Source organism: Lichenostomus cassidix, chromosome 2 (assembly GCF_008360975.1).
Source record: "Lichenostomus cassidix isolate B80296 chromosome 2, HeHo_3.0, whole genome shotgun sequence".
NCBI classification, from domain to species: Eukaryota; Metazoa; Chordata; class Aves; order Passeriformes; family Meliphagidae; genus Lichenostomus; species Lichenostomus cassidix.
This window is the reverse complement of record NC_139482.1, coordinates 37,991,560-38,016,311: the sequence shown is the minus strand read 5'-3', so window position 1 is coordinate 38,016,311 and position 24,752 is coordinate 37,991,560. Positions and strand designations below refer to the sequence as shown.

At 41.4% G+C, this 24,752-nt stretch overlaps 1 protein-coding gene across 4 annotated transcripts in view; it reads right to left on the bottom strand.

The window, feature by feature from the left end:
- Positions 1 to 24,545, bottom strand: part of UBE2E1 (ubiquitin conjugating enzyme E2 E1) — a 45,059-nt gene extending 20,514 nt beyond the window's left edge. The window contains exons 1-5 of one of the 4 annotated variants that reach the window (XM_085051084.1): positions 24,366 to 24,545; positions 24,177 to 24,213; positions 23,605 to 23,669; positions 22,166 to 22,344; positions 19,983 to 20,033 (exon numbers count right to left, since the gene is read on the bottom strand). In XM_085051084.1, the coding sequence (XP_084907210.1) occupies positions 19,983 to 20,033; positions 22,166 to 22,344; positions 23,605 to 23,669; positions 24,177 to 24,213; positions 24,366 to 24,545 (512 nt within the window). The remainder of the gene's footprint in view (positions 1 to 19,982; positions 20,034 to 22,165; positions 22,345 to 23,604; positions 23,670 to 24,176; positions 24,214 to 24,365) is intronic. The other 3 variants (XM_085051085.1, XM_085051086.1, XM_085051087.1) reach the window with 3 other exon arrangements.
- Between the last annotated feature and the right edge of the window lie 207 nt (positions 24,546 to 24,752).

Here is a 24,752-nt window from a genome sequence, read left to right as displayed (position 1 = left end):
AGCAATCACTCTTAAAAGTGCCTTTGTTATATGTATACACACACATATATATGAATGCATGTTTCATACTGCACAAACCTTTTTATAACATGACTTAAAAAGGTTTTTTTCTAAACACAGTTTTCCCTCTATAAAACAATGTTAAAATAAAGTTCAATTCACACATTAGTATACTAGAGATAGCATTACTGCAAAGATTTTGATCACAGGTCAAGTGCAAATTTTGTTTATCTACTAGTTTATCAAAAGAAATATAGCCACCAGGCTGGATCTGATCTGATGCTCGCCTAATTTAACACCTTGTATGTCAGCTGGCTTCCAGTGTCAGATGGAACAGAGATGGGCATCAGAAGGTTTCTGCCAGGTCTTCTGTTTTCCCCTACTGTAGCAACACCCACAGTGGTAACTGCTTGAGCCCCAACATGAGGCATCCATGTTTTCCTTCTGAAATGGGTATTATGAATAAGCTGCAGTAATTCTGTCTGGTTTTGCCCTCCATAGAAGCCTGAGACTTTTTGAGGCTTGCTTAATTCCTGGTTTCAGTAATGTAATATAGCAGGAACCCCTGTGCCGCATTTCATTCTGTAAAAAGTAAACAAATTAAATTTCACTATCTTTTAATCTCATCCCATATGCCTTTGTTCTTGTCAAAAAATCCCCAAAACTTCCTGTCTATTTTCTCTAGTGGTTAAAAAAATGTGGAAAAGGCTCAGGCTCCCTAGGGAAGGGGTCACGGCACCAAGCCTGACAGAGTTCAAGAAGTGTTTGGACAATACTCTTGGCCACATGATGTGACTTTTAGGGATGGTGCTTCACAAGACCAGGAGCTGCACTTGATGATCCCTGTGGGTCCCATCCAACTCAGCATATTCTGTGATTCTGCAAATGCTATGTTTGTTGGTTTGATTTTTTGGGGCTTTTTTAAAGGAAACAATCCCTGTGTCTTCACATGAGAAGTCCTCCAGTTCCTTTTTAAATAAATTCCTTATGTCCTCTCCAAAATCCACCTACTTCTCCAACATATAATAGCTCTTTTAGATAAAGTGGTCAGCATTCCACAGAAGCCGACAGATGAGCCATTACTTTTTATGTATTTGAATTAAGCCTTTTTCTCATCCACATGACCCTTTTTTTAAAATGGGAAGACTTATCACCATAGGTGATAATGCCCCTAGTGAGCACAGGGACAGTAAAGAGTAAGTTTCTTTCCTTACTTCAAAGTTTGCAGCAAACCACTCATTGTTAAAGATCTATCCTGTAAGCATACAGTTATTAAATCTCTTTCTAAAAGCCAGTACTCCTATATCAGCCTAGGCCAGCTGAAGTCAATGACAAAAACTCCATCAAGTTCAACGGAACTAATTAATATGCAATGCAGGGCAGAGAAATCTCTTGGGAACCCAGCAAAACCCCCCCCAACAAACCCAGCAGCAACTGCAAAAGCCAGATCACTGCAGAGCACTTGGACTGGGGGATTGCTTCAGCACTTAGGCCAGTCAGTAATTATGGCATTCCTCATTCCCACTGTCAGCAAAGAACACTTTTGAAAGCATCCTTGTTGCATCTGCATCCCATGAAAAGACGAAACACTGTATTTTTTAATGGAAGAGTAAAGAGCAAAAGTTATCAATCAGTGCTGATGCTGAGCATCTTCAAAACAAGCAACAAATTTTGCTTCTGTCATTAAACTGACAGTAGTTTTTACATAATTACAGAAGAGCACAACCTTATAAGGAAAGCACAGAGCTCTGCAGAAAGCTGAACTCCTCTACAGGAGACATTTTAAGGTTCTTTTGTTTAAAGTCACATGATTTATTCAAATTACCTTTCCTACAATCCCAATATGAGAATTTGGAGGCCAAGAATATTTTGACTAAAGCCTAGGTACTTCTAATTACTGTTTCTATTAGCTTTTGCTCAACTACCTTTTTCTTTTCTCACTGCATCTACAGATATGGGTTTGCTTTGGCTTTTTCTGGTTTGTGGTTTTAGATTTGGGGTTTTTTTGGGGGTTTATTAAAAAAAAAACCAACCAGCTTTAGTGTATCGAGATATTTCTCCTCCCTGGCCCCAACATGTAGAAACTGTGCAGTTTAAAGTCCTGCTGAGATTTGCAGGCATAAATGTCAACTATAATAGCCTAGCCTTTTAACACATTTCTTTCTTCGCTCCTGATATTTTTCCACTCTGTGGAATTAATTCCATAACCTGAAGTGCCACTTATTAAAAAGGCAAGACATGGTAAAGAGCTTGCTACCATCATCACTTCCTTTACTGAAATATAGTGATTTCACTCGTTACAGCGCACTCAAGTTTAATCAACGCTGTGGCTTTTGCTCTGTGTAGGTATTAATCAGTTATAAGTCTATGGATTCTATTGCTCACTTTGTAGGTCATTTCTGTGGACATCCCCTTGCAACCTCATCAGACATGATGCATAAAAGTAATTCTGGGATGACCTGACATGGAAGGGGATGTGGAAAAGGAACATGAAAAGGGACAAAGTCAGTATAGGAGGAGGACTTTCAGTCCCAAAGAGATACAAGACAGGTGTGCACATGCATACATGGAAGTAAGGAGAAAAACACTTGTATATGTGCAAGCTGGGATTGGACAAAGATTTCAATGTGATGCTCAGAATTCAAGTAGATTTTAGTCTATAGGCTAGTTTAATTGGAAGAAACAAACAAATCCCCCAAAAAAAAAAAACCCATCCACCATGCTCCTCTGGTACAACATCCCAAGTTGTCTTGCTTAAGCCTAGGAGCACAAGTTTAATATTGCTCCCAAAGCACCATAATTAATAACACTGACTTTGAACATTGATGGTAGCCACATGCCTGCCCAATTCTATTTCAAATTCTGTTATGTACTTGGCTTCAATAATTTCCTATGACAGTAAGTTCCAGAGACTAATTTTATGTGTAAAGTACACATATAATACCTTCCTTTTATTGCTCTTCTATTTGCCATCTTTAACTTCAATAGAATACCTCTCTTTGTTCTTCTGCTATGAGAAAAAGAAAACAGATGTTTCTGATTTATTTTCTCTTACACTAGAATTCGGTGCAATATGAAGTTAACAATTAAATGACTGAAGTATTTCATCCTGATTGTGGTCTTCCAGACAGAGTAAACTTACCTGCCTACTAGGAGAATCAGAGAAATATGAACAAATAAAGAAAGTAAAGAAATTCAGACCTATGAACTTTAGGCACAAGGCTTATGACAGAAAATGAGAAAGCAAATATAAAATAATTTAAAAATGCTTCACTATTTAATGCTGGTATGCCTACATTTGGAAAAAACCCAAATCAAACAAAAAAAAAAAACACCCTAACAAACCACAAACTAACCAAATGAAATACAGCATGAATGGCTGGAGGTGCTAGTGAGGAAGAGGGACAATTGAAACAGCAAAAGAAGAGAACTTTATATGTCATGTCACACAAATCCCTGATACCATAAATATTCAGCATGCTATTTTAAACTTCCTTGTAGAAGCAATTACAGTCAACAGTTCTAGCTTCCTTTGTGAGCATAAGCAAGTTTTCAGGTGCCATCATCAGGGCCATGGATGAATGGCTTAAAAAGATGATTGATGCCATAGTTTTGCAATGACATTTCTGGACACTTGCAGGAAGGGTGTACATCTGTATTTGTGTGTTACTACCATTATCTGGGTGTAAGCTGCATCAAAAAAAAGCATGACTTCAATCAAAACATTTTGTAAAATAGAGATGTCCATGTAGAGGCATTAAATTTGTAAAAGCAAGTGGAAGTAGATTTTAGAGGGAACCCACCAGACTGCAGACTGTTGACATTGGTGTTACAATATCAGCAGAAACTTTGCTTGATTTAGTCATTGCAGGACAGGAAAGGACAATTCAGAGAGACAACAGAGCTTTTATATTACTTCAGTTATAGGACTGATCCCCAAATACAAAGGTTGCTACTCTCAGATCCACTACCAGCCTGCACTGCTTCTTACTGTACCTAGTTTCAACTTTACTCATCTTACTTTAGTGGAAACAACACTGTAGTTGAGGAAAAATACATTTATATTTCAATGCTTCATTCTGCAGGATGATGGGATGGATCCTTTATCTTTACACCAGACTCATTAGTATACATTTGCTACACATGAAAAGGCATTAACTATATTGCCCAGATTTGAGGACTTAAAAACAAATTTCTGGAGCAGAGAAACTCTTGTTGGCAATACATATAATTTGGATCAGGTTTTTTTTAAAGGTGTATCTTCAACAGTGAAACAGATTATAAATAAATAATGTGTTCTCATATAAGTTAAGAAGTTCATTGTTCCAAGTCAAAACACTAAAAAGTCTGGAAGAAATCCACTGGTCTGCTATGATAAGCCAAGGGCACAAGACCACAATTAGTTCTTACTTGATGACAGGATTGAATACAAAAGGAAACCCAGGTGGGTGAAATACAAAATGAGGTGTCCTGATTGTGTGCAATGACATTCAGATTGAATTTTCTAAAAATGTCATACATCTTTCAACAAGCTTGTGTGCTAATGGTACTGTTATATCTAGCCCTGATCATACAGACACTCTTCCATGGAGAGAATTTGAGTACACAAAACCCATACCCTCCCTAGCTGTACTCACTCAGTTCAGTGACAGGTGAACACATGCATTCCTATATGGTATTCCATTGCAGCAGATCTAGAATTGCATTATCATTTTTGATACAAAATAATGACAAGAATATACATTATGGCACCACTGATCCCCTCTCAGTCATGAGAAGACGTTTACCCTTTATGCCACTGGGATTAATGGGTAAGTCAGTGTTATCCATGGAGTCTCTTTTGCATGCCCTTAAGAGACTTTCCTAAGTGTGCTTCTCCTGGGTGATGCAATGTTTGCAGTTTATGAAAACAGTTTTTCTGTCGAATTCTACAAGTCAAATTAAATGCTGAAGAAAAGTGAACTTGATCTTACAATAATTCTTTTCCACACAGCTACTTCTGCACATTTGAGAGGGAAAGAGTAAAGAAAAAAATTAAGTTTCTACTTTCTCAGAACTTCAACTACACTCTGGTAAGTGAATGTAAAACGTGTGTTTGCACACACATACATGCTCTAAACACACTGCTGACAAAAAGCAGATCTGATGCAACACTGTTCCCCTAGAGCTGTTGGACAGATAGTATCTAACAGTTTGAAAACGTGCAAATTACTATGAATTACCTCATAATTTGAAAAATGAAATGGGGGAAAAATAAAAATCAAGCTAAAACCTACTCCATTTATTTCAAAATTGAAGTCTGGTAGTGGTTCAGTCTTCTTGAACAATTCACTACTGCAAAACACACATTAAGAGGCACCATTTAGAGTCTTCCTTACTGTAAGGGATTTACTTTTTACTGCTGGCAAAATCCAAGTACATAGTCCCCTCCTGTGTATCTTTTAATCTTTTTGGTTCTGTTCCTTTAATCCACATAGAACAGACCCCCACCAACTAGGCATGTCTCCCCAGCACAGGTTACAGAGGAAAGGCAGCTCTGGTTCAGTGTTGACTGAGTTCAGGTATAATTCTGAAAAGACTGGAAAGCAAGATCTAAGCTGTGCAAGCTCCAATTAAAGCAGAAAAACAGCTTAAACTAAGAAAAAGTCTACCTATTAAAAAGTCTTAGCAGCTGTGACCAGCATGGATGAGAAATGGTGAGAGAGGCTGCTCAGTGACTGTTGGTTCCACACACTTTTCCCACTAGGGCAAAGAATGATCAAGAGACTCATCTCAATGAGTACTCTTACTGGAAACAGCTTTTGTGGAAAGTCAAACCCTTAAATGTATCCACTTCATAACTTTACTCCTATGAGACATAATGTTCCAATACATACTCAAAGACATACAGAAAGAATCAAAAATATAGGATAATTTAAGCCCTTGTTTTCCTTCAGTACTATTCGTAAAGAGAAACCTGAACACATAAGAGAAGTCACCTTTCATAATCCTGTGAATGTGTTAAGGATGCACATGGGCCTCCCTGCCCACAGGCATGCAAGTATTAAAAAAAAGGAGTTAAACAGACCTCCCCTTATCCAGTTCAATGTCTTATTGCACATACATTTATCTTCTTCCTTTCTTTGTTTGCTGTATGGTCACTAGGTCTACAGCTGGAGTTTCTTAAAATCAGAGGACTTTAACAGCCAAAGCAACGGAAAGAGAAGACAAAACCCCTAATCCTCCCCCCAAAAAAACACCCTAGCACAGCATGTCCTTCCTATCTTTTCTTACACTGAGAAACAGAACAATAAATATGAGTAAGGAAGCAATGTGAATCTGTGCATAGCATAACCTTTTTTTTTTTTAACTGTCTACATGTTTGCTTTTCATTAGCTCCCTGTGGTGGCAAAACTGTGTGTGTAAAAGTTAGAGACATAAAGTGAAAAAACGAAGTAGCCAATAGCAAAGATTTCAAATACACTTACACAGCCACAGTTTGTTTTACAGCTGTTTTACATAACAATAAAAATGTAATATACCATGGACTTTTGGCAGTGTGTAGAGGCAGCATCAAATGGCAGTAACGGAATAAGGACAAATGATCTCTTTGGAAGAATTAGGCAATTTTAGAAGGACCATTACATGCAGCAAGTAATGAGTCCAAAGAGACTCAAAGGTCAAAAATGTGAGTTTCACCGTACTGACCAAAGATCATATATATGACCCTCTGGAAGAGAGGATAACTTCATAATCATATTATACAACCCTTACTAGAAAATAACCCTGTGTAGCACACTAAACAAAAATAGAGATCTTTCCTTCAGAAGCCAAAGGTGAAATGCATTCTTCCATCTGGTTGTCTCAGGATAATTAATAAATAAATAAAAAAGGAAGAAAAAAATGCTTACCCTCTGGTAAAAAGAAAACCATTGCCTATGTATAAAACAGTGGAGTACTCACATAGTTCAGTAAACAGTCTGGCACTTTAAAGAAAAAAAAAGGGTAAATAATACATATTGTACATTAAACTGTACACAACTGTTTTGGTGACCTTGAACTGCAGTAATATAAGCAGGGACATGCAAAACCACTTTCTTCTGGACATAGTTCATTCACTATCTCCAGCAAGGACTGAAATTTAGCACAGGACTTAGTGTGTGTCATTAGGATATGACACATTATCTTTCAGGAAAACCAATCTAAGCAAACATCATCGTTCCATTATTTTAATACCTAAAAAATGAGATTCTCCTCTGAAAAGAAACCATTTGCTAAAACAGCAACTAAATGACTTTTCAGGTATGTCATTCAATGTGTACATGAGAGGAAGTTTAGTAAAAATACTGACCAAAGAATCATTCATTCACCTGACATACAGCTGTCTGCTGTGTAAATGCTCACACAGGCTCATCTTTTGCACAGCCAAATGTCCTCATAACTCCCAAATGAAGTTTAGATGTATCCTCTTGACTAGAAACCTTTCAAGGTAATAAAATACACTTTCCCAATGAGCAAACAGTACTTCATAAAGAAGATGACAAATTTCAATTTCTGTTACCTTGTGCTCAGGATTAGCCCATTTGCCTATTTAAGTACTTTAAAAACATTTTCCTCTTTCCCTTTCATCAAGCTACTCTGATTCATGACCCATATACTTTAGTAATTTAAAAAACCCCAACCCCCCCCCAAAAAAAAAACCCAAAAAGACCCTTTATACACATTAAATAGACCACTTCTACTTCATTTGCAAGTAGATTCACAAAACAAGAATGGTTATGTCTGCTTATTTTTTAACTCCTAATAAACATTTTCTTTCTGTCAACAGGACAAACTTGCCTCTTCAGTTCCCTGTAGGCATGGGCTGAAGACTTTGACAGATGTAGTGGCTTACTGGTGAAGGATCAGTGTAGCCACCAGGAAAGAGAAGGGACCTGAACATGCTCAGCTCAGAGGATAAGGAGGCAAGAAACACTAGCACTGTTCTTTACAAGCCTGAGATGGTTTTCAGAAAGAGGTCCAGCTCCATGGGCCAGAACAGGCACTCTAGCTCTTTCTTCCAGAACTTACACCCCACTGGTGATTTGGGACACACTGGATTACTACCAAGGAAAGGAAAACCTAGAAGAGAAGTGCAGAGATTGCTGGGAATCTCTGCAAAAGACTGTAAGATTTACTACTGGAAAGGGATCTGGCAAAATGAATTTTTTTCTCTCTTGTTCCCTAATTTTAAGGGTTACATCTAATCCCACCCCATATTTTCACTCTCCCCTAGTATGTCATAGTTTAGCCATCAACTCCAGCTCCGCATTTTTTCCTCATTTGTTCTGAATCAATAAAGACTATTGCAAACAGAACAGACTTCAGTAGGTAAAAGATAGCTCCCCTTTCCAGATCCAAACCCAAATCAGCACTCCACCCTTATCTCTTTTAAGTCAAGCTGTGAATCACTAAAAATCCTCACCCAGCTGTTCAGCCAGCCATGAGAGAGGTCAGGGCACAACCCCACTTACCCACAGCCCTTCTTCACTCTGCTGCTACCACTCACAGCTGGACCCTGCCAACTTGTTGTATCCCCCTTGAAAACTGTGTTACCACACAAAGTCTCTGCTACCCAATCCCTACTTTTCAGTCTTTTCTGACAAAATCCAGTACTACTTAATAAATATGTCCTAAATGGCTAGTTCTGTGCTACTTAGCATGCAGTGAAATGTGCATCTGAACCATCTCAACACTAAACTATTTGTATGGACTTTATATCTCCTCATAAATAAGACCCTTCTATGAAATACTAGGCAAAATCCTTGAAATGCAATGCAGAAAGTACAGACTGCACAGTTTATGGGGTTAGAAAACTTGAATTTTCTGTGGGAAAAACATTGTATAAGACATACCTGATACATTACAAAACCTCATTTGTAACATAGTATTTATAGTCATTAAGAATACACACACTGAATACTAAGTACTTGAAATTGGAATGTCTCAACACATGTAATAGCCATGCATTTTAACTCATATTTCCCTAACAACTAGTTTCAGTCCTCCTAGATATTGAGGTGGAAGGTGAAGTAGGAGCATAAAGACACCAAAGAAAGAGATTAGCTGTTGGACAACTTCATTATTTCTCTGCCACTATCCAGGGAGAAAAAAGCCCCAACACTAATATATCTCAAAATACATTATCCTGTTACAATGTAGTAGTATCACAAAGTAACAGCTGTGATAACCCTGATGTGCATAAAACCGGAAAATAACCAAATCACATATTCAAGATAATACAATAGCTGCTGAATAAAACAACTCGCTTATTTACCTCTATCAGATAACGAAAAAGAAAAAGCAATTTTGCAACATAAGCAGAATTTTTTTGGGGAAGGGAGGATAGGGTGACACCTACAAGCCTCAAGATTAAAACTACTTTATTATTAAGGAACATTTAAACATATATGGAAATTTACATACCACTTTGCCAACACCAATGAAAATTAAAGAAGTCCTTTACTCTGAAAAGTTTACAGTCTAAATTCAGGAACACAAATGTATGAAGGTTAATCATTCACAAAAGCAATAAGTGGCTGAGTGACAGGAAACAAGAGCCTGCTTTAAATGGCAAAGCATAAAAAGAAGAGAGGCAAGAAGGGCAGAAATTGAACATTTTTTGTGGCTAAAAGCCATGTCAATTGGAACAAGGAAACAGAAAAGAGCCTGTAGTTAGTGGACTGGAATGAGGGGCAATGGGGTGGGGAAAGGAGGCAATTTTGTGGGTATTCCACATAGAATGTAAAAGGACCATTTGAGGTCATTTAACTCAGCACCCTATGCCTGGCAGTGGTAAGAGCACACTCCTCAGAACAGGTGACTGTGGACACTGCCTGTGGTCAATCATTCCCTTTGTACTCCCTCAGAATCCATAGCCACTGGATTAGGGGTGCTAAAGGATACATGCCTGACTTTTGTCTTTGTATGTGTTTATGGACCTCTTGCTCTGAATTCATTCAGCCCACCTTTGAACTTGCTGATAGTATCTGCCTCCACAACCTCTGGCAGAACAGCTTCCAGAACCTCACTGCCTACTGGGTAGAAGAACCTAATATGCTCTAAAGTGACCTCTTAAGAGTTTCAGTGAATATGTGTTTCCAATAGTATGGAATTCACTGAATAACAGCTTTTCTTCCAGTTGCCACGAGAGCAAGATGTGCCCCTTTGGGATATTCACAGGGCCTTCAATGAAAAAAATTTGCAACTTTGTATCTTTAATACTAGTCTACTTGATTGAGATTGACAGAGTTACTTGTTTCTCTCTCCATTTCTCTTCCTGCCATTCTCTTCTGTTCCTTTCTTTCTATCACTTCCCCAGTTTTCTTTCCCCACTTCTCACATCTTACTGATGTGCTTCTAGGAGGACAATCCTTGGCTCAAGAGTCACATGCAACTCAAGTAGCAGTTCAAGAACATCTGCAAAGATACAGCGGGGCACTTGTCACATATATTCTTCAAAGTATAGCATGTTGTACCTACTATAAGATCACATAAATGTATTCACTTTATTACTAAATGAACATTCTATCTCCCAGGTCAGGGTGGAAAACAATCACCACAGCAAAAATTATTATTACAGCTTGTATGCTCTACTGTTTCAAAAAATCTGCCCATGCCCAAGAAGAGGGTGGCCTATGGATAGTCCTCCCCATTCATCAAGAGGGGGATGCCCTGTGTCTTCTGCTCCTTACAGTGCAAGGAGCAGAAAGTGGAGCTAAATTGCTGGAGCAGAAAAAGCATCAGTCTGCCTCTACTCCCACCTCTGCTGCAACTGTTCCAGTAACTAATGCAAAATTGTCTCAGTCATCTTGATGGGCCATCTCTCTCCGCTGTCCCTTACAGTCTTTGTTAAGGCCCTGTACAATCTTGCTGCCTTGAGTGGTTTTATGTCCTTTCCTGTTCCTTACCTGCAACTCATTCATCTCTCAGTTTTACCAATGCCTTCAATTTGATTAACCTCACAAGAGGAGTGAGGGGATGGAAAAATTGGAAAGATGCTATTCTAAAGAAAACACCAAGATTTCACTAGAGATTTCAGCCGTGGAATGCAGCTGAAAGACAAGCAGCAGGGTAGCTGAAGGCCTGGCACTAGTTACATTCAAAACATTCTCCTAGGTCACTCCTGTCACTGCTGTACATCTTGCCTGATTTCCTAGGTTACAAGAGTGCTGTTGAAATCCATTTTAAAGTAGGAAGGAAAGCATCACCACAACTTCAATGCAATGGAGAACTCAGTGAGATTCATGATATTTTGAGATTTAGCATAGCTATTTAAAGCCTTCAGTCTTTTCTCTCTCCCACGGTGTAAGGAGGCATAAATACTTTCACCAGAAGTTAAAGCACTACAAAATATGATGAGAATCTCAAATTAAGAATTACCCTATCAAAAAGAAAGCTGGACAATTCTTGTTGATAAATAACTTATAAGGAAGACAAGGACAATACCAGTTATAAAGGCTTGCATGCATCACCTAATTTACCTCCTTTAAAAAGTTACTAAGACATATAGAAAATAATGCATGAATACAGTATTACAACAATCTGATTGATCAGAAACCTCTGATAAAATGGCCTTCTGTGGTATACTACAGTACTGATATCATTACTTTAAAATTGTATGATTACAACTGTATACATTTTAGCAATTTTTCAAAACCATCTGCAGCAGCTAAACACTACTTTAATCAAATAAATTGCACTTTTCCCACCATTTATAGGTCACTTCTCAGAGCAGCTACACTTGTTCTGAATACAAAATAACACACTGAAACTTTCTAGACGTTGTCCGCTTGAAAACTGCAAATATATGAGAATCCATAACAGTCATCACCTAAATTAGCACCTTAAAATGCCAGTGAAGACATTCAAACTGCATCTAAAACCTTCGAGACAGTTACCCTAGCAGTTTTCCTTGTAGAACAATCACTGTCTCAAAAAATTTGACAAAGTCCTTAGACCATACCAGAAGTATTTTTTTTTCATCAATTCACCTATTGTGAAAAGACACTTTAGATTTCAGAATTAATTTTTAATGCTTGGGGATAATTCCACTCCTGTGTGCAACTCTCTGTATGATCACAGGCATGAAAAGACTCCAAGACCCCTCTCCCGATTTCTCCTAGGGAGACACTGGAATTATCACACTGGCCAAAATGTATTGCTCAGATACCCACAGCAGAAAAAGCATTAAATATTAGCAATCCACCTGCTCCAGGAAGCTCCTCCCCACTTTGCCTTTACAATTATCCATACTGGTTCAAGATTCTCTGTGTTTCCAGCAAGTTCAGCAGCTCCAGAGGGAGAGATGAGCAATCTTTTAAACAGTCATTTACACTTATACAAAGTACAAAACACATCTACTAACATGCTGATCTGATTTGGTTCACACTCATTTTTGACTCTAAAAGTTGAAGCTCCTGGAGGAATTGAGACCTAAATTCTGTACTGATTCACAGAAACACAGAAGCAAAGAAATCTAACAGGACTCTACATCATTAATCGTACAGCCTCCTTAATCCAATTACTTTGTATTTTCTCTTAAACAAATGAACTGCCAAAACTTGGCCTGGACCCAGTTCTCAAAACAGCTCAATTTCATCTTACCTGACCTATATTTCCAGTTGTGAAATCATGGAAGAGACTGGAGGGAGTGGGGAGATTCAAACACCACATCTGCCCTGAGCTACGGTCTGCATGCCCCACTCTCCTTTTCTCCCCCAGAGTCCAGGTTAATAAAGAGCACTGCATATTGGATACTGAAGTTCAGCATATAACTGTGCAACATCTTCTATTTGTACTGTCAATTAGCCCCTCGCACACAGAAAATATGTATTAAATGCATAGTTGCAACCATTACACTTTCCCCAAATGCCTTGGAATTTTAATTGCATGTTGCTGAAATTTGCAAACTGGCAAGAGAAACAAGAAAACCCCTCTGAATTCCTGAGTGTACAGTGCTTATTTTGACAGTTGTAGTTTATTTATAGTACTTGAAAATACATGTTCTCTCCTTCGTTTTGTAATATAATGAAGTGAGTATTTAGACCTCAGCTGTTAAGCCTCAGAGGGAAAAATAAGTATAAATTTATTTCATTCAAATAAATGTACAGCTTGGCAAGATTCTACTTAAAATGATTAAATTGCATCATTAATTTAACTTAGTTTGAAGCACTTTGTTTTGTGGAGAAAGTATAGTCCTTAACTTTGAACATGATGTGTGAGTCTGCACAGGTGCGCAGTAATCTCTTAACCCACTCACATAAAATGGTACCCTTTTTGTTTAGTACATTAAATGCTTCTCAAAAGGTGATGTATGGAAGTCTGGTCTGTCATGTACAATTACAGAAGACTGCAGGAGTTTCACTACACACAAACTCATCGATAATCCACTGATGTACTAGTGCAGCTGAGCTCCATTTCCATCCCCAGCACAACTCCTTTCAACAGAGGGACCAAAGTGAACATCTACCAGATGTAATGCTACCGGCTCTCAAAACCAACTCACTCTTCAGAAACCCCATGGCTCTCAGTCACTAGCAACCTGGTCTTGTTGAAATCCTCAAACACAAACCCATCCTCCTCGATCCCCTAGATCAGCCAATTATCCACGGGTAATTTTGTCTTCATATAAAAGGCAAGATAGATTCAACCCCTAAAGTATAAATAGCGCACATACAGTGTTTCCCATTTATGTCTATCAAGTACCATATATATATAATGTATATCTCTTAAAACAAAACTGAGCATGTAACCTGCTGCTATACACATATCCAATACAAAAATCTAGACAAGCAGTGCTGGAATACAACTGAAAAACCAAAAAAGACTGCATAACCAAGAGGAAATATTAGAATTTGTCAGATAAAACATACACTCAACATCCTAAACACAGTTGCACAGTGCCCTCCAAGGGCAGCAAAGCTGAAAGTCAAATCATAAAATTAAATGGTATACAAGGGAGTGTGCAGAGAAGGGATTTCAATCCTCTGTTCTTAGCCATGATACAATTTCACAGCCGCTGTCAAGATTCAACGTTTCCATGTTTGGCATGCAAGAGCACAGAATGCAGTTCATTTGGGAATTACCGAGCCAGGATGTGCCAAACAAAATCTACTGCAGCATCAGCCAGCTCTTGCCACAGCATCCGAACAGCATGGCCATCAAACCATTTCTGACAGTTAAAATAAAAGAAGAAGTAGCTTCAGAAAAGTTAATTCCTGTAATATTAACTAATCGATCCTCAGCAAAGAAACTGCTCCTCTGCAGCCTTTGTCCGAGTACATCGGGCAGAGGACTTTGCCTGCAGGAACTGCTACCTCCACATACTTCAAATTCACCCAGTGTAGAAATGTATTATTTTTATGGTTTGCAAGCCAGACGATACACAGCTGCAGAGGATCTCTAAATTAGTTAATACACCATTTCAAAAGGAAGAGTTATTTCTCTGGGGATCATGTGCCAAACAAAGCGAGGAGGGAATGCTGAACCACTGGTAGTTTATATGACAAAAGATATTTTTCAACTACACACAGCACTAATTACGAAGGTCCTTCCTATCCTACGTCTGGAAACTTCTCATGGAAAACACATTTTCAACACAACACAAGGTGGGGGGGGAAAGAAGTTCTAAACCCACTTTTGTAAGCTGATAATTTCACCTTCATTAAAGGTGATATTAATTTTTTAGTTCTACAAGGATGCAAAAGCTGGGATCTGTGTCATTCCTGATCTAATAATTTGACTATGCATATTTAGCTAAAAAGTAGTTATTAAATTAAGCTTGTTACTTAGAAAATATAAGACCAGAAAGTTTATGCTAAAATATGGCTATGTTCAGATAGGGCTATTTCACACATGAAAATAACAAAACCACCACTGACATTAGAGTTTAACAGTGACAACCCATCCTTAGATAATACACTAGATTTAAAAGCAAAAGCACTTAAAGCATTATTGGAGTTGAAAGTATTGAAAAAAATACATTTGCAAAAAATTACAAGCACCATAAAAAACAAATGTAAGCAAGACAAATGCCAGACTTGCATGGTATGTAGATGAAATATATTAATTATAATATGAAACTGTTGAGTTCAAGACTGCCTTTGAGCCACACATTTTATGCATACTTCTCTCAAGCCAAGAAATCTTAATTCCACATTGCAAAGTTTTGAAAACTATTAATATTCCATATGTTATAATGGAGAGCACTTCTCCCCACCATCTTTAGTGAGACAGATATTTATTAAGTGCTGACAGTTAACTTTCACGAGACTCTCAAGGAGATCTGGTCCTTATTCTGTGAATTTACAAAAACTGGGCTGAAGGTGCCAAGAAACACAACTGCATTTTATTATTATTTAAATAATGAGTTTGTGATACCATTTTACTCTGAAGCAATGGTGATCCTTGCAGGCAAATGCCTCCTTCAGCAAAGGTTTGAAAATTATTTTTGTAAAAATAACAGCTGGTCTTGCATATATGGACTTAAATGAGCCATGTGGAGACAAACTTGTTTCAGTTTGGGAAAGACAGATTAAAAATCATTAACTCTGGTGAATATCCATTTTGGTCCCTCTATACAGATGAGAAAAATAACATTAAATTACCATGCTTACATACAGTCAATACCAGACACCCAATAACGCACAAATTCAAAGCCCTACTCATAATGCAACTGATGCACACAGTTCCAGCAGAACAGCTCAGCTGCAAGTTAGCTTGAAGCAAAGGAGATTTACATTCATTTCTCCACTTTGCCAGAGACTTGCTGTGTGACCTTGGACAAGTCACTTGTTTTTCATGTGCTGTAGCTGCCCATACCTAAAAATGGGGAAAACCATTTATTCCATAACCTCACACCAATATGCAGATTTACCATCAGGAGATGCTTAGATACAGAGGTTGAATAAATGACAAAGAGAATAAAGATTACTTGAAGCTTTAATTACCTTCTCTTAAATTTTTGGGGACTTCATCACGGAGACAGAGGGAAAGCTTTTGCACAATACTCACAAGCAAACAAAGTCAGGACTGCCTACATAGCAAGATGGAACCATATTTTGACATCTGCAGACCCAAAGCAAAGGCATGACACTTCCTCTGTCGCCAACATATAAAAAAGACCAAAACTTAGAAGTCTGTAGTTACCTTCTTTGAGCTCTAAAACAAGAGTTAAACTTCCTGGTATAATACAAAGTAAGAGAAGAGATTACCAGATACACTCTTAAAAGATTTAAAACACTCTAGGTCCAAACAGCCATTCTCCAATTCATATTAACCACTAACCACCTTTTCAACTTGAAAGCCACATTTAACTTTCATAACTCAGTGTTAGTATCAGGAGTCAAATCATCTTGCAGAAATTAAAGACCTCCAGAGCCCTGGCCTAATGGAAGCGATGAAGGGGACTGAAATCCACCCAGAAGTATCTGCCAAACATACATTACACCAGGACACTTATGAGGACAGCATTGCTCCCACCAGGAACCCATAGATTTGTGACATGTATTAAATATATCTGTTTTAGAACACGTCCTCAAGTCCAAAAATCTATTTTTTGAATGCAGGCCAAACAGACATTGTGTTTCCATGCACATACTCTGCACCTTTGCACAAGTAACTGTACTAGCCTGTGAAAATCAAAATCACAGCCTAAAGAAGGAGACAGAAGGGGCAAAAGGACTTTGAGAAATGAAGCAGTCAATGAGAAACAAGCCCAGGTAAGCTTCAGGGGGATGCAAGCAAGCTATGGAAAAAAGCAAAAGCAAGGAAAGTACTGAGGAGAGAGGAAGTTCTGGGATAAACTTCCTCTCATATTACCCACATATGTGTAAAAACCACACAGCTGCTCAATCACAGGGTGTTGAGTGTGCTTGGGGTTTGGGTTTTTTCTTTGTGTTTTTTAAACAGACAACTGTATTTACACACATGAAAATACAGTCACTGAAAGCTACAAAAATAAAAACAAAACATTTTTTTTTAAGCTATTTTGTTTAAAATGTCAAACAGTTGTCACCATTTGTAATTGCATCTTGTATGTTGTATTTCATAAGAAGAAAAACACCTCCTCGCATAAGATGTGGTAAACCAGTTCTTACTAAAAATTATTCACAATCTGAACCTTTGTCTTTCAATATACAGAGCTGCTCTGGGATATGTTAAATATCTTGAACTCCTATTATTGCAATAAGACTGAAAAAAGATCAGTAATTTGCAACAAGGCCAAAAATTAAAGCACAGCCAGCCATGAACTTCTATCAAACACCAGGCACAGAACGGGGAAAAATACAAACATGGTGATGAGGGGTGTAAGAGCAGATGTCCAGAAAAAAAAAAAAATTATGATGTTTCCAACATAACATAGGATACAGTTTTGGACAAATATTTTCAAATGTGACTTGAGGCTTTGGCAACCCCTAAAATTGACAGCACAACAGGTGGTACGTGGCATCATATATAACTCCCTGAATATGTAAGTTTTAAGATTTAACTTGCAGGAGAGAGCAAGATGCCTAAAAGGAGAGGACTGGCCTCTCCTCCAGTGACACCTGAAAAAAGTCTGTAGAGGCACAAAGGCAGCAGAGATATGAGGGGCAGGAGGACAGAGGAAAGGTTAGAATAAGCAAAGTCATAAAGGCAGGAAATTGAAACTAAATTCTCAAACTATGTATTTAATACCTCCTTCACAGCATGTCAGTAATGTTCATGTGAAAGGAAAAATATAAAGGAAAACAGTGACACTGTTAACTGAAGAACATATTTTGGCAACCTTGAACATCACACAGCAACCAGAGTCTCTCACTTAATCTCCTCACAGTCATAAATTGACTATTTCTATTTCTTTTTTCACAAGAGCTGAACTTTCCCCGTAACTGCTATAGGTGAAATTCATCTCACTGTTGTGACAATCGGCACTTTCCTACCTTTTACAAACCAGCTGCTACAGAGGCAAACTCCCAGTGCCTGACTGCACAACTGGAGCCTTGTTAGCCACAAGCAGAGCTGCTCTCCTTCGCTCCCAGCACTGTCTTTACAGAAGCAGGATGATTTCACCCCAAGATGAGCAATACCAAAACTCCTTTGGTCACACACACACACAACAAACCCCTCCACTCACGTTTTCCAACCTATCAACATATCAAAAGGCAGTAACAACTACACCAGTTTCATGCACTACTTGCAAGAGTTGCCAGCCTTCACTGTCACTCATTTGAAAGTCAAAAGGAATGCAGAATACTTGTAACTCCACTATGGACAAAAATTAATCATCCCTGCTTGTACTAGAAACCAATTTTTACCATTAGAAATATTTGTAAAGGCTGAAATAACACAAACTTACTATATAGGCCTTGAAATGCATTATCCTGAAGGGTCTATATAATTAAAAAAGAAAAACCAAAAAGATACTCTATTCTGACAAGTAGTCTGCTCATTCATCTTTACCTGTCAATGAATCCAACTGAAACAAAGACAAATTAGGGTACTTATATTATTTACACAAATCTTCAGAAGAAACATGCAATCTAACATACTCTATGACATACATACATATACTATCACAACTTTTGGATAGATTTGCAAAGTTCAGACTGAAGTCCCAGCACCCTGACCATGCAGACTCAGTTATCTAGAGAGCAAATAACAGTGTTTAAGATGTGCTTCTGTGTTTCTTTCCCATGAAAATCAGGTTAAGGTGGAAGAAGGAGGGAAAAGCATGTGAACTTCATCCTAACAGAGTTGGGATGCAGACGGGACAGGCAATCTCCAACCCAAGAACCGGAAATTTTGTACTTTAAGTCATTAAAGTAATGACAAAGATAAGTCATTACTTTCCCTAAAACAACATTGTCACAGCCAAAGATTTCAGACCTTATTGGTTATCTTCCCAACAGCACAAAAATCTATCTATCTATCTATATGACTAGATGTCACACACCACATTCAATCCCTCCTTTAATTAATTATGATCCTTGGGACTGGTACTGATAGGGTGGCTCTGGACCTGTCAGGCTAAGTCTTATGCTAATGCCTCCCCACAAAAAGCTTCAATAAAAAGGTTCATGTACATTTGTGGGTAGAAACTCAATACTAAAAAGACCAATTTAAATAGTTATTTAGAAACATAATTTTCTCTGATTTCTGCTATTACCAACATCAAAAGGCATCAAACCTCAGCTACAGAAGAAGATGGGAACACAGTTATGCTTTGGCAACAACAGAGACCAGGCTGAAAGCCTCTTTCCTCTTAGGTGAGCAAGTAAAACTAAAGATACTACTCTACTACCGTCTCCTCTTCAAATGCAAAGAGGCTCAGGGACACCATGAAATGAAACAAATTAACCTGCTAGATGTTTTTGAAAAAAAGTACAAGTTTCTGAAACATACTTAAAACTAAGTTGCTCTATAAAGGGCAACAGAATATCCCTGCTTTCTGTTTCATCAGCTGTGTATTCCAGTAGGGCACCCACTGAGTGACACATTCCCACTTCTCTTCCACTGTGAGCTGCTGCTCACAACAGAACTCTGAGACAAAAACCTCATAGCATTTTACTATTCTCTGCTTCCTTGGCAGGACTCTTATTTATATAAGATTAGTGCAGTCAGGCATTAGATTTATAAACCAAAACCAAAAACAAACAAGGAGAAAGTTTTCACACTCTTCTTTACAGACCAGTTTCTGAAATGAACACAAACAAAACAGTATAACATATTGAAAGGCAATTGTTAAAAAAACAAAGCAACCCCCAAAACAAACAGAAAACTGGTCAAAACACATACCATCTCTGGAGGTCCCCCCACCTGGAAACTATTTAAAGTCACACAAGCATTCACAAAAGTGCTATTCGCCACTAAACAGCTGTTCCTCTGCTCCATCCAGAGCCTCCGAGGGCAGTTACAACACACAGGCACACTTCAGCCCCTCACTTTCCCCCACCCTCCTCAGGTAAGGAATCAACACCAACCTGCAGTTGGGAGGTGGATCTAAGGTGATGTCAGCCAATTCCTTCTGAATCCTGTGGCAATAAAGCAAGAAGGAACAAAGGTAAGTCACTGTGTGGGATAGCAGTTAACACATTTGCCTTACAGACATACTGTCACCGTCAGCTTGCCACAGTACATAAGAGGGAGGCACTCTCAGCTGCAGCCTCCCACCAGTCCAAACCCCCTAAGCAGGACAGGCACCCTGCCCTGTTACAGAGATAGGCAGAAAGGCAGACAGGCATGGCGCACTGAACCCAGACAGGTGCACTGCTCTATGCTCCCATAAAGATGCCAAACACACAGTGAAAAAGACTGTCCATTTTGCTCTGCCAACCAGCCTGTAAATGAGGGGAAACCTCTGCAAATGTGATACACCCAGAGGAAACTGCAGTCTGAAAAGGAATTTTGTCTTACGGGATTGAGAGAAACAGTCATTGCCAAATTGGCTCCCTTCCTCTCTCCCCCAGCTTCTCATCACCATCCTGAGGAAAAAAAAAAAAACACCAACAAAACAACCCTGAGGGAGTCAATAACTGCGCCATTCTCAAGGACGCTTTAAGGAAGGTGAATATCTATTTCTGAGGCTCCTGCACATTCCTAGCACTGTCAATTCTCCCTTCTCCTCACCCTCAAGAGCCACACAACACCCCCATGTCCCCTCCCTAGGACTCCAGACATTCCCTCTCTGCACCATGCTCAGCCAACACCCTGTCCTCCCGGCCCAGACTATTCTGGGCTTACGCTGCATTTGCCACAAAACGCCCAACCAGCTATCATCCTCTTCCCTGGAGTCCCATTACTGTCACTCAGGCTTCCCTTCCAGATTTCCCCACCCAGCATTCAGTTTGCCTCCCTTCTCCTTTAAACTCAGCCAGCATCTCCTGCCTTTCTTCCACTTGTCATACACAAGAACCACAGCCTTTCCACAGGAGGCAGTTTAAAATCTTCTCCTTAAAAGAGTGAAGGGCACAACATGTAAACACTGCTTGCCACTATCTGTCAGTTAACTGTGGAAACCTGCTGAGTGGAGATCTGGAATAACCAAACTGCCTAAATTCTACAAAGCCACAGAGAACTTAGTTGCTACGACAGGGCATTTGCATAAAACCCCGGTCACTTTTGACACCTACTGATACAAAGTCTCTGCTGTTTGGCAAAGCTGTTCAGTGAGATGGTTTATTATTCCTACTGAAGTACTGCAAGTTTGCTTGAAAACTTCCATTTGTCAGCTTAGCACCCTGGAGCAGGATGGCACTGAATTCAGGTGACACACAGAATAAATAAAGAAGAGTAACAATTAATATTTTTTCTAAAAAATGAGTAGGTCCAAGAGTCTGTGCAAATGAAGAAAACTGACTGACATAGCTGTTCTGGAATTACTATTCTATGCAGGTGTTTCTCCCTACATATTATCCTGGAATAAAAATTTCATTCTCAAAAAAGCCACAACCTACTCTGTGCTGTGAGAAAAGACTATTTTAGAGCAGAATGTCCGCAAGTGGATCTGCTGTGGATTATTTATTCTAGTCAGCATCCAACCATACATAGAAATTTCAATATAAGTGATGAGCAGACAAAAATAGCAGTAATATATTTGTTGGTAAAGATCTGGGGCTGTATTACACCACTTGCACTGGAGTGCACTCCCCCAATGCAAGCAAACACAAAACTTCACAAACATTAATTAATCTCCAAATCAGTCCTGGAAAGCAAAAAAGACACTCTAGACTTCAACCCACAAGAGGGGGAAACTGATGTTGAAATGCAATGCCTTACTCAGGACCATATAGCTTCCAGTAGTAGAGAAAAAAATAAGGTCTAAATGTCAATCCTACACCATTCCCATAACAAATGCTTGTAAGGAAAAAGGAATAGACAGCGGAAATAATTGAGGGTCAGAATAACAGCCCAGAAGAAGAAAAGCCAGGAAAATATTTGGGATAAGCAGGAAGAAGGACCAGAGAGCAGTGAAGCTGGACAGACACTTGCTGCAGGAAGACACTGAAAGCAGTGAGACAATAGCAGCTTCGTGAGGAAAGGCTGATCACAAGGGCTAGAGACGAGGAATGGGAGCAGCAAGGGAGCAGTGGGGGAATGGGGCAAAATAAAATGAGGAAGATGGGAAGATGCAACTAATCGGTGAGAAAACTGACTGCAGCCTCACCTCTTGGCACTGGTAGATAGCAGCTTAGAGTTTTTACTCATGCTGACTTTGCTTTCCTTCTTCTTAGGCGTGCTTGTCTCTTTCTCTGTCTGTTGGTTGGAGGATGAAGATGAGGAGGAGCTGGTGCTGGCCCTCGAATCGTCATCCGACATAGCGACCCCCCCACCACACACCCCAACCTGGAGAGGAGACACCATGGGGCGTGGGGAACAAACAGTGAACACAAACACACACAGAGAAAGGCTGCTGACAATCTCGCTCTGTGTTTGGGTCATGCTCCTTTTAAAGGATCCTCGTGTCTCCCTCTCCTCTCTAGGCCCTAACGCCGTAGCAGGAGGAGCAGTAGCTTCCCCTGCACTAGTAACACCGAGGGGCAGGGGGAAAGGGACTTTTAAAGCTTCCTCTCAGAAAGCAAGTGTGAAACGAGAGGACACTGGAACGAGGACGACTGCGAGGATCAGGGAAGCTCAAAGCAATTCTTTCTAATCTCCCCCAAACTGCACACACAAGAGGAGCCATCACCACCCACCACTATCGAGCCTAGGGGTGTAGGAGATAAAAATGGAACAGCTCCGGTCCCTTGGGTTCCCGGGAGGCACGTGGGGGAGGCAGGAAGGGATGGGGCTGGGGGGATGACCGACGCCAGCTCTAAAATGGAAGTGGGGCATCACTAGCAACACAGGGAAGACCCTGGCATCTGTGTGACCTGTGGTGGGGAAACCCCTGCCTGCCGGATAACCCCCGTCTGTGGGATCGGGTGTTGGAAGCCGCGAGGGAAGGGGGGGCAGGAAGGGAGCAAACCAAGGGGAAGGGCTAAGTAGGGAGTGGGGTGCATTGGTGGGACCCACGGAGGCCCACTGCACCGAGGGGCATATGCCAGCCGAGGGGAAGGGAGCAGACGGTCTGCTTCGGGGACGGAAGGAGGGCCAGGGCCTACGAGGGGCGAGAGTGGAGGGCCCGGGGAGGCCGCTGTCAGGGAGGGGGGCAGCGGGGGCCGGGGAGAGGCAGCACGGGTCCATGCGGGCACCCCGGGGACACAGGGGAGGAGGGCGAGCACGGCGGGCTACCGAGGGCAGGTCCGCACCCGAGAGGGGCCAGAAGCCGTCGGGAGGGATGGGGGGGCTGGCAGGGCACCCCGGGAGAGTTCGGGGGAGGGCGAGAGAGGCGGCCGCGGGCCCGGGGGGGGCGGCACACGGCCACCTCCCTCCCAGGGCCACGGGCCCCCGGGGAGCTCCCCTGCCCCCGCGGGGAGAGCCGGAGGGGGCCCGGCCGAGCTGCCCCGGCCGCGGGCCCGCAGGGCCGGGGGGACAGCGGTACCTGACAGCCCCGGGCGCGACCCCCCTGCCCCGCCGGCTGCCGCCCCATCTCCGGGCCGCGGCCGGCCCTGCCCCTCGCCCCTGCCCCCGGGAAGGGCGGCGGGGGGTGCCCCGTCCCCCTACCTCTCCCTTTGTGTCTGGCTGCTCCTCCTCGGTGCGGCTGGGCCTGGCCACTCGTGTCTCTCTCGCTGGGAGAGAAGCGGAAGTGCTGCAACAGCAACTATTAAACAGGCAATGGCTTCCCTGGCTGCCTCCCCCACCGCCGAGCGGGGCTGGGGGGCGGCGGGGCCGGGGCGCCACCCGGAGCGGAGCGGGGGCCGGCGGGGGCGGGCGGCGGAGCCCCCGCTCCGGGGATGGAGGGGGATCCCGGCAGCCGCGGCCTCCCCCGCTTTCCCCCCCGGGGAGGGAAGAAAGGGGCACACTGAGGGGGATGTGAGTTTTTAATGGAGACCCTGTGAAAAGTAACCTGCAGGGGTGTCGAGGGGCGAAAGGGACAGGCACCCTCCCCGGCTCCGCTGCTGCTTCCGTGCGAGAGCCCCGCGGGGCCGCGGGGGAAGCAGGTGGCTGGGAGAGGGGCAGCTCCCAGGGCTGCTTTTTTAAGGCTTAGCGGGGGGCATTAGGCTCGGCGCGGGGGCTGCTTGCTTTCCTCCTATTCTCACAACTGTTTCAACCCCGAAGCTTCTCCCCTGCCTCACCTGCTTTGTCCCTCCGGCAGCAGCAGCAACTTCTCACCTGTCTCAGTTTGAAAGCGATAAGGAGGGAAAAAAAAAAAAAAAAAAAAAAAGAAAGAAAGAAAAAAAAAAAGGAGAAGAGCCTAGCCCAAAGCCCACTCGCCCCCACCAATCCAGGCAAAAGGAATTCCCGGCAGCTTTCCCGTCTCTCACCTGTTTCAGCCCTAAAGCAGCAGCTGTGTCCTCCCTTCCCTCCCCCGGCTCAGCCCTGAACCAGCAGCAGGAGCAGCCGCTTCCCACTCGCCCTCGCCCGGAGTTCAGGATTCCATTGTCCCCCACACTGCATTTGGTGACATCACTGACACACAAAGAAGGGGCACTTCGTGATGTCATCAACGCATGCTGGGAGAGAAAACAAAATTCTGGGCTTGGCAGCGACAGCACTAACACACAGACACACACACAGACCCTTCAATTTTCCAAAGGTAAAAGTATTAGGGATATTTTTTTCCCCCGAGTCCCCTGATGGGGAACCCGTCTGCGGGAAAAGGCGTGTTGTATTCGCTGGCGTGGTGTAATCCCGAGGCGATTTACTCCTTT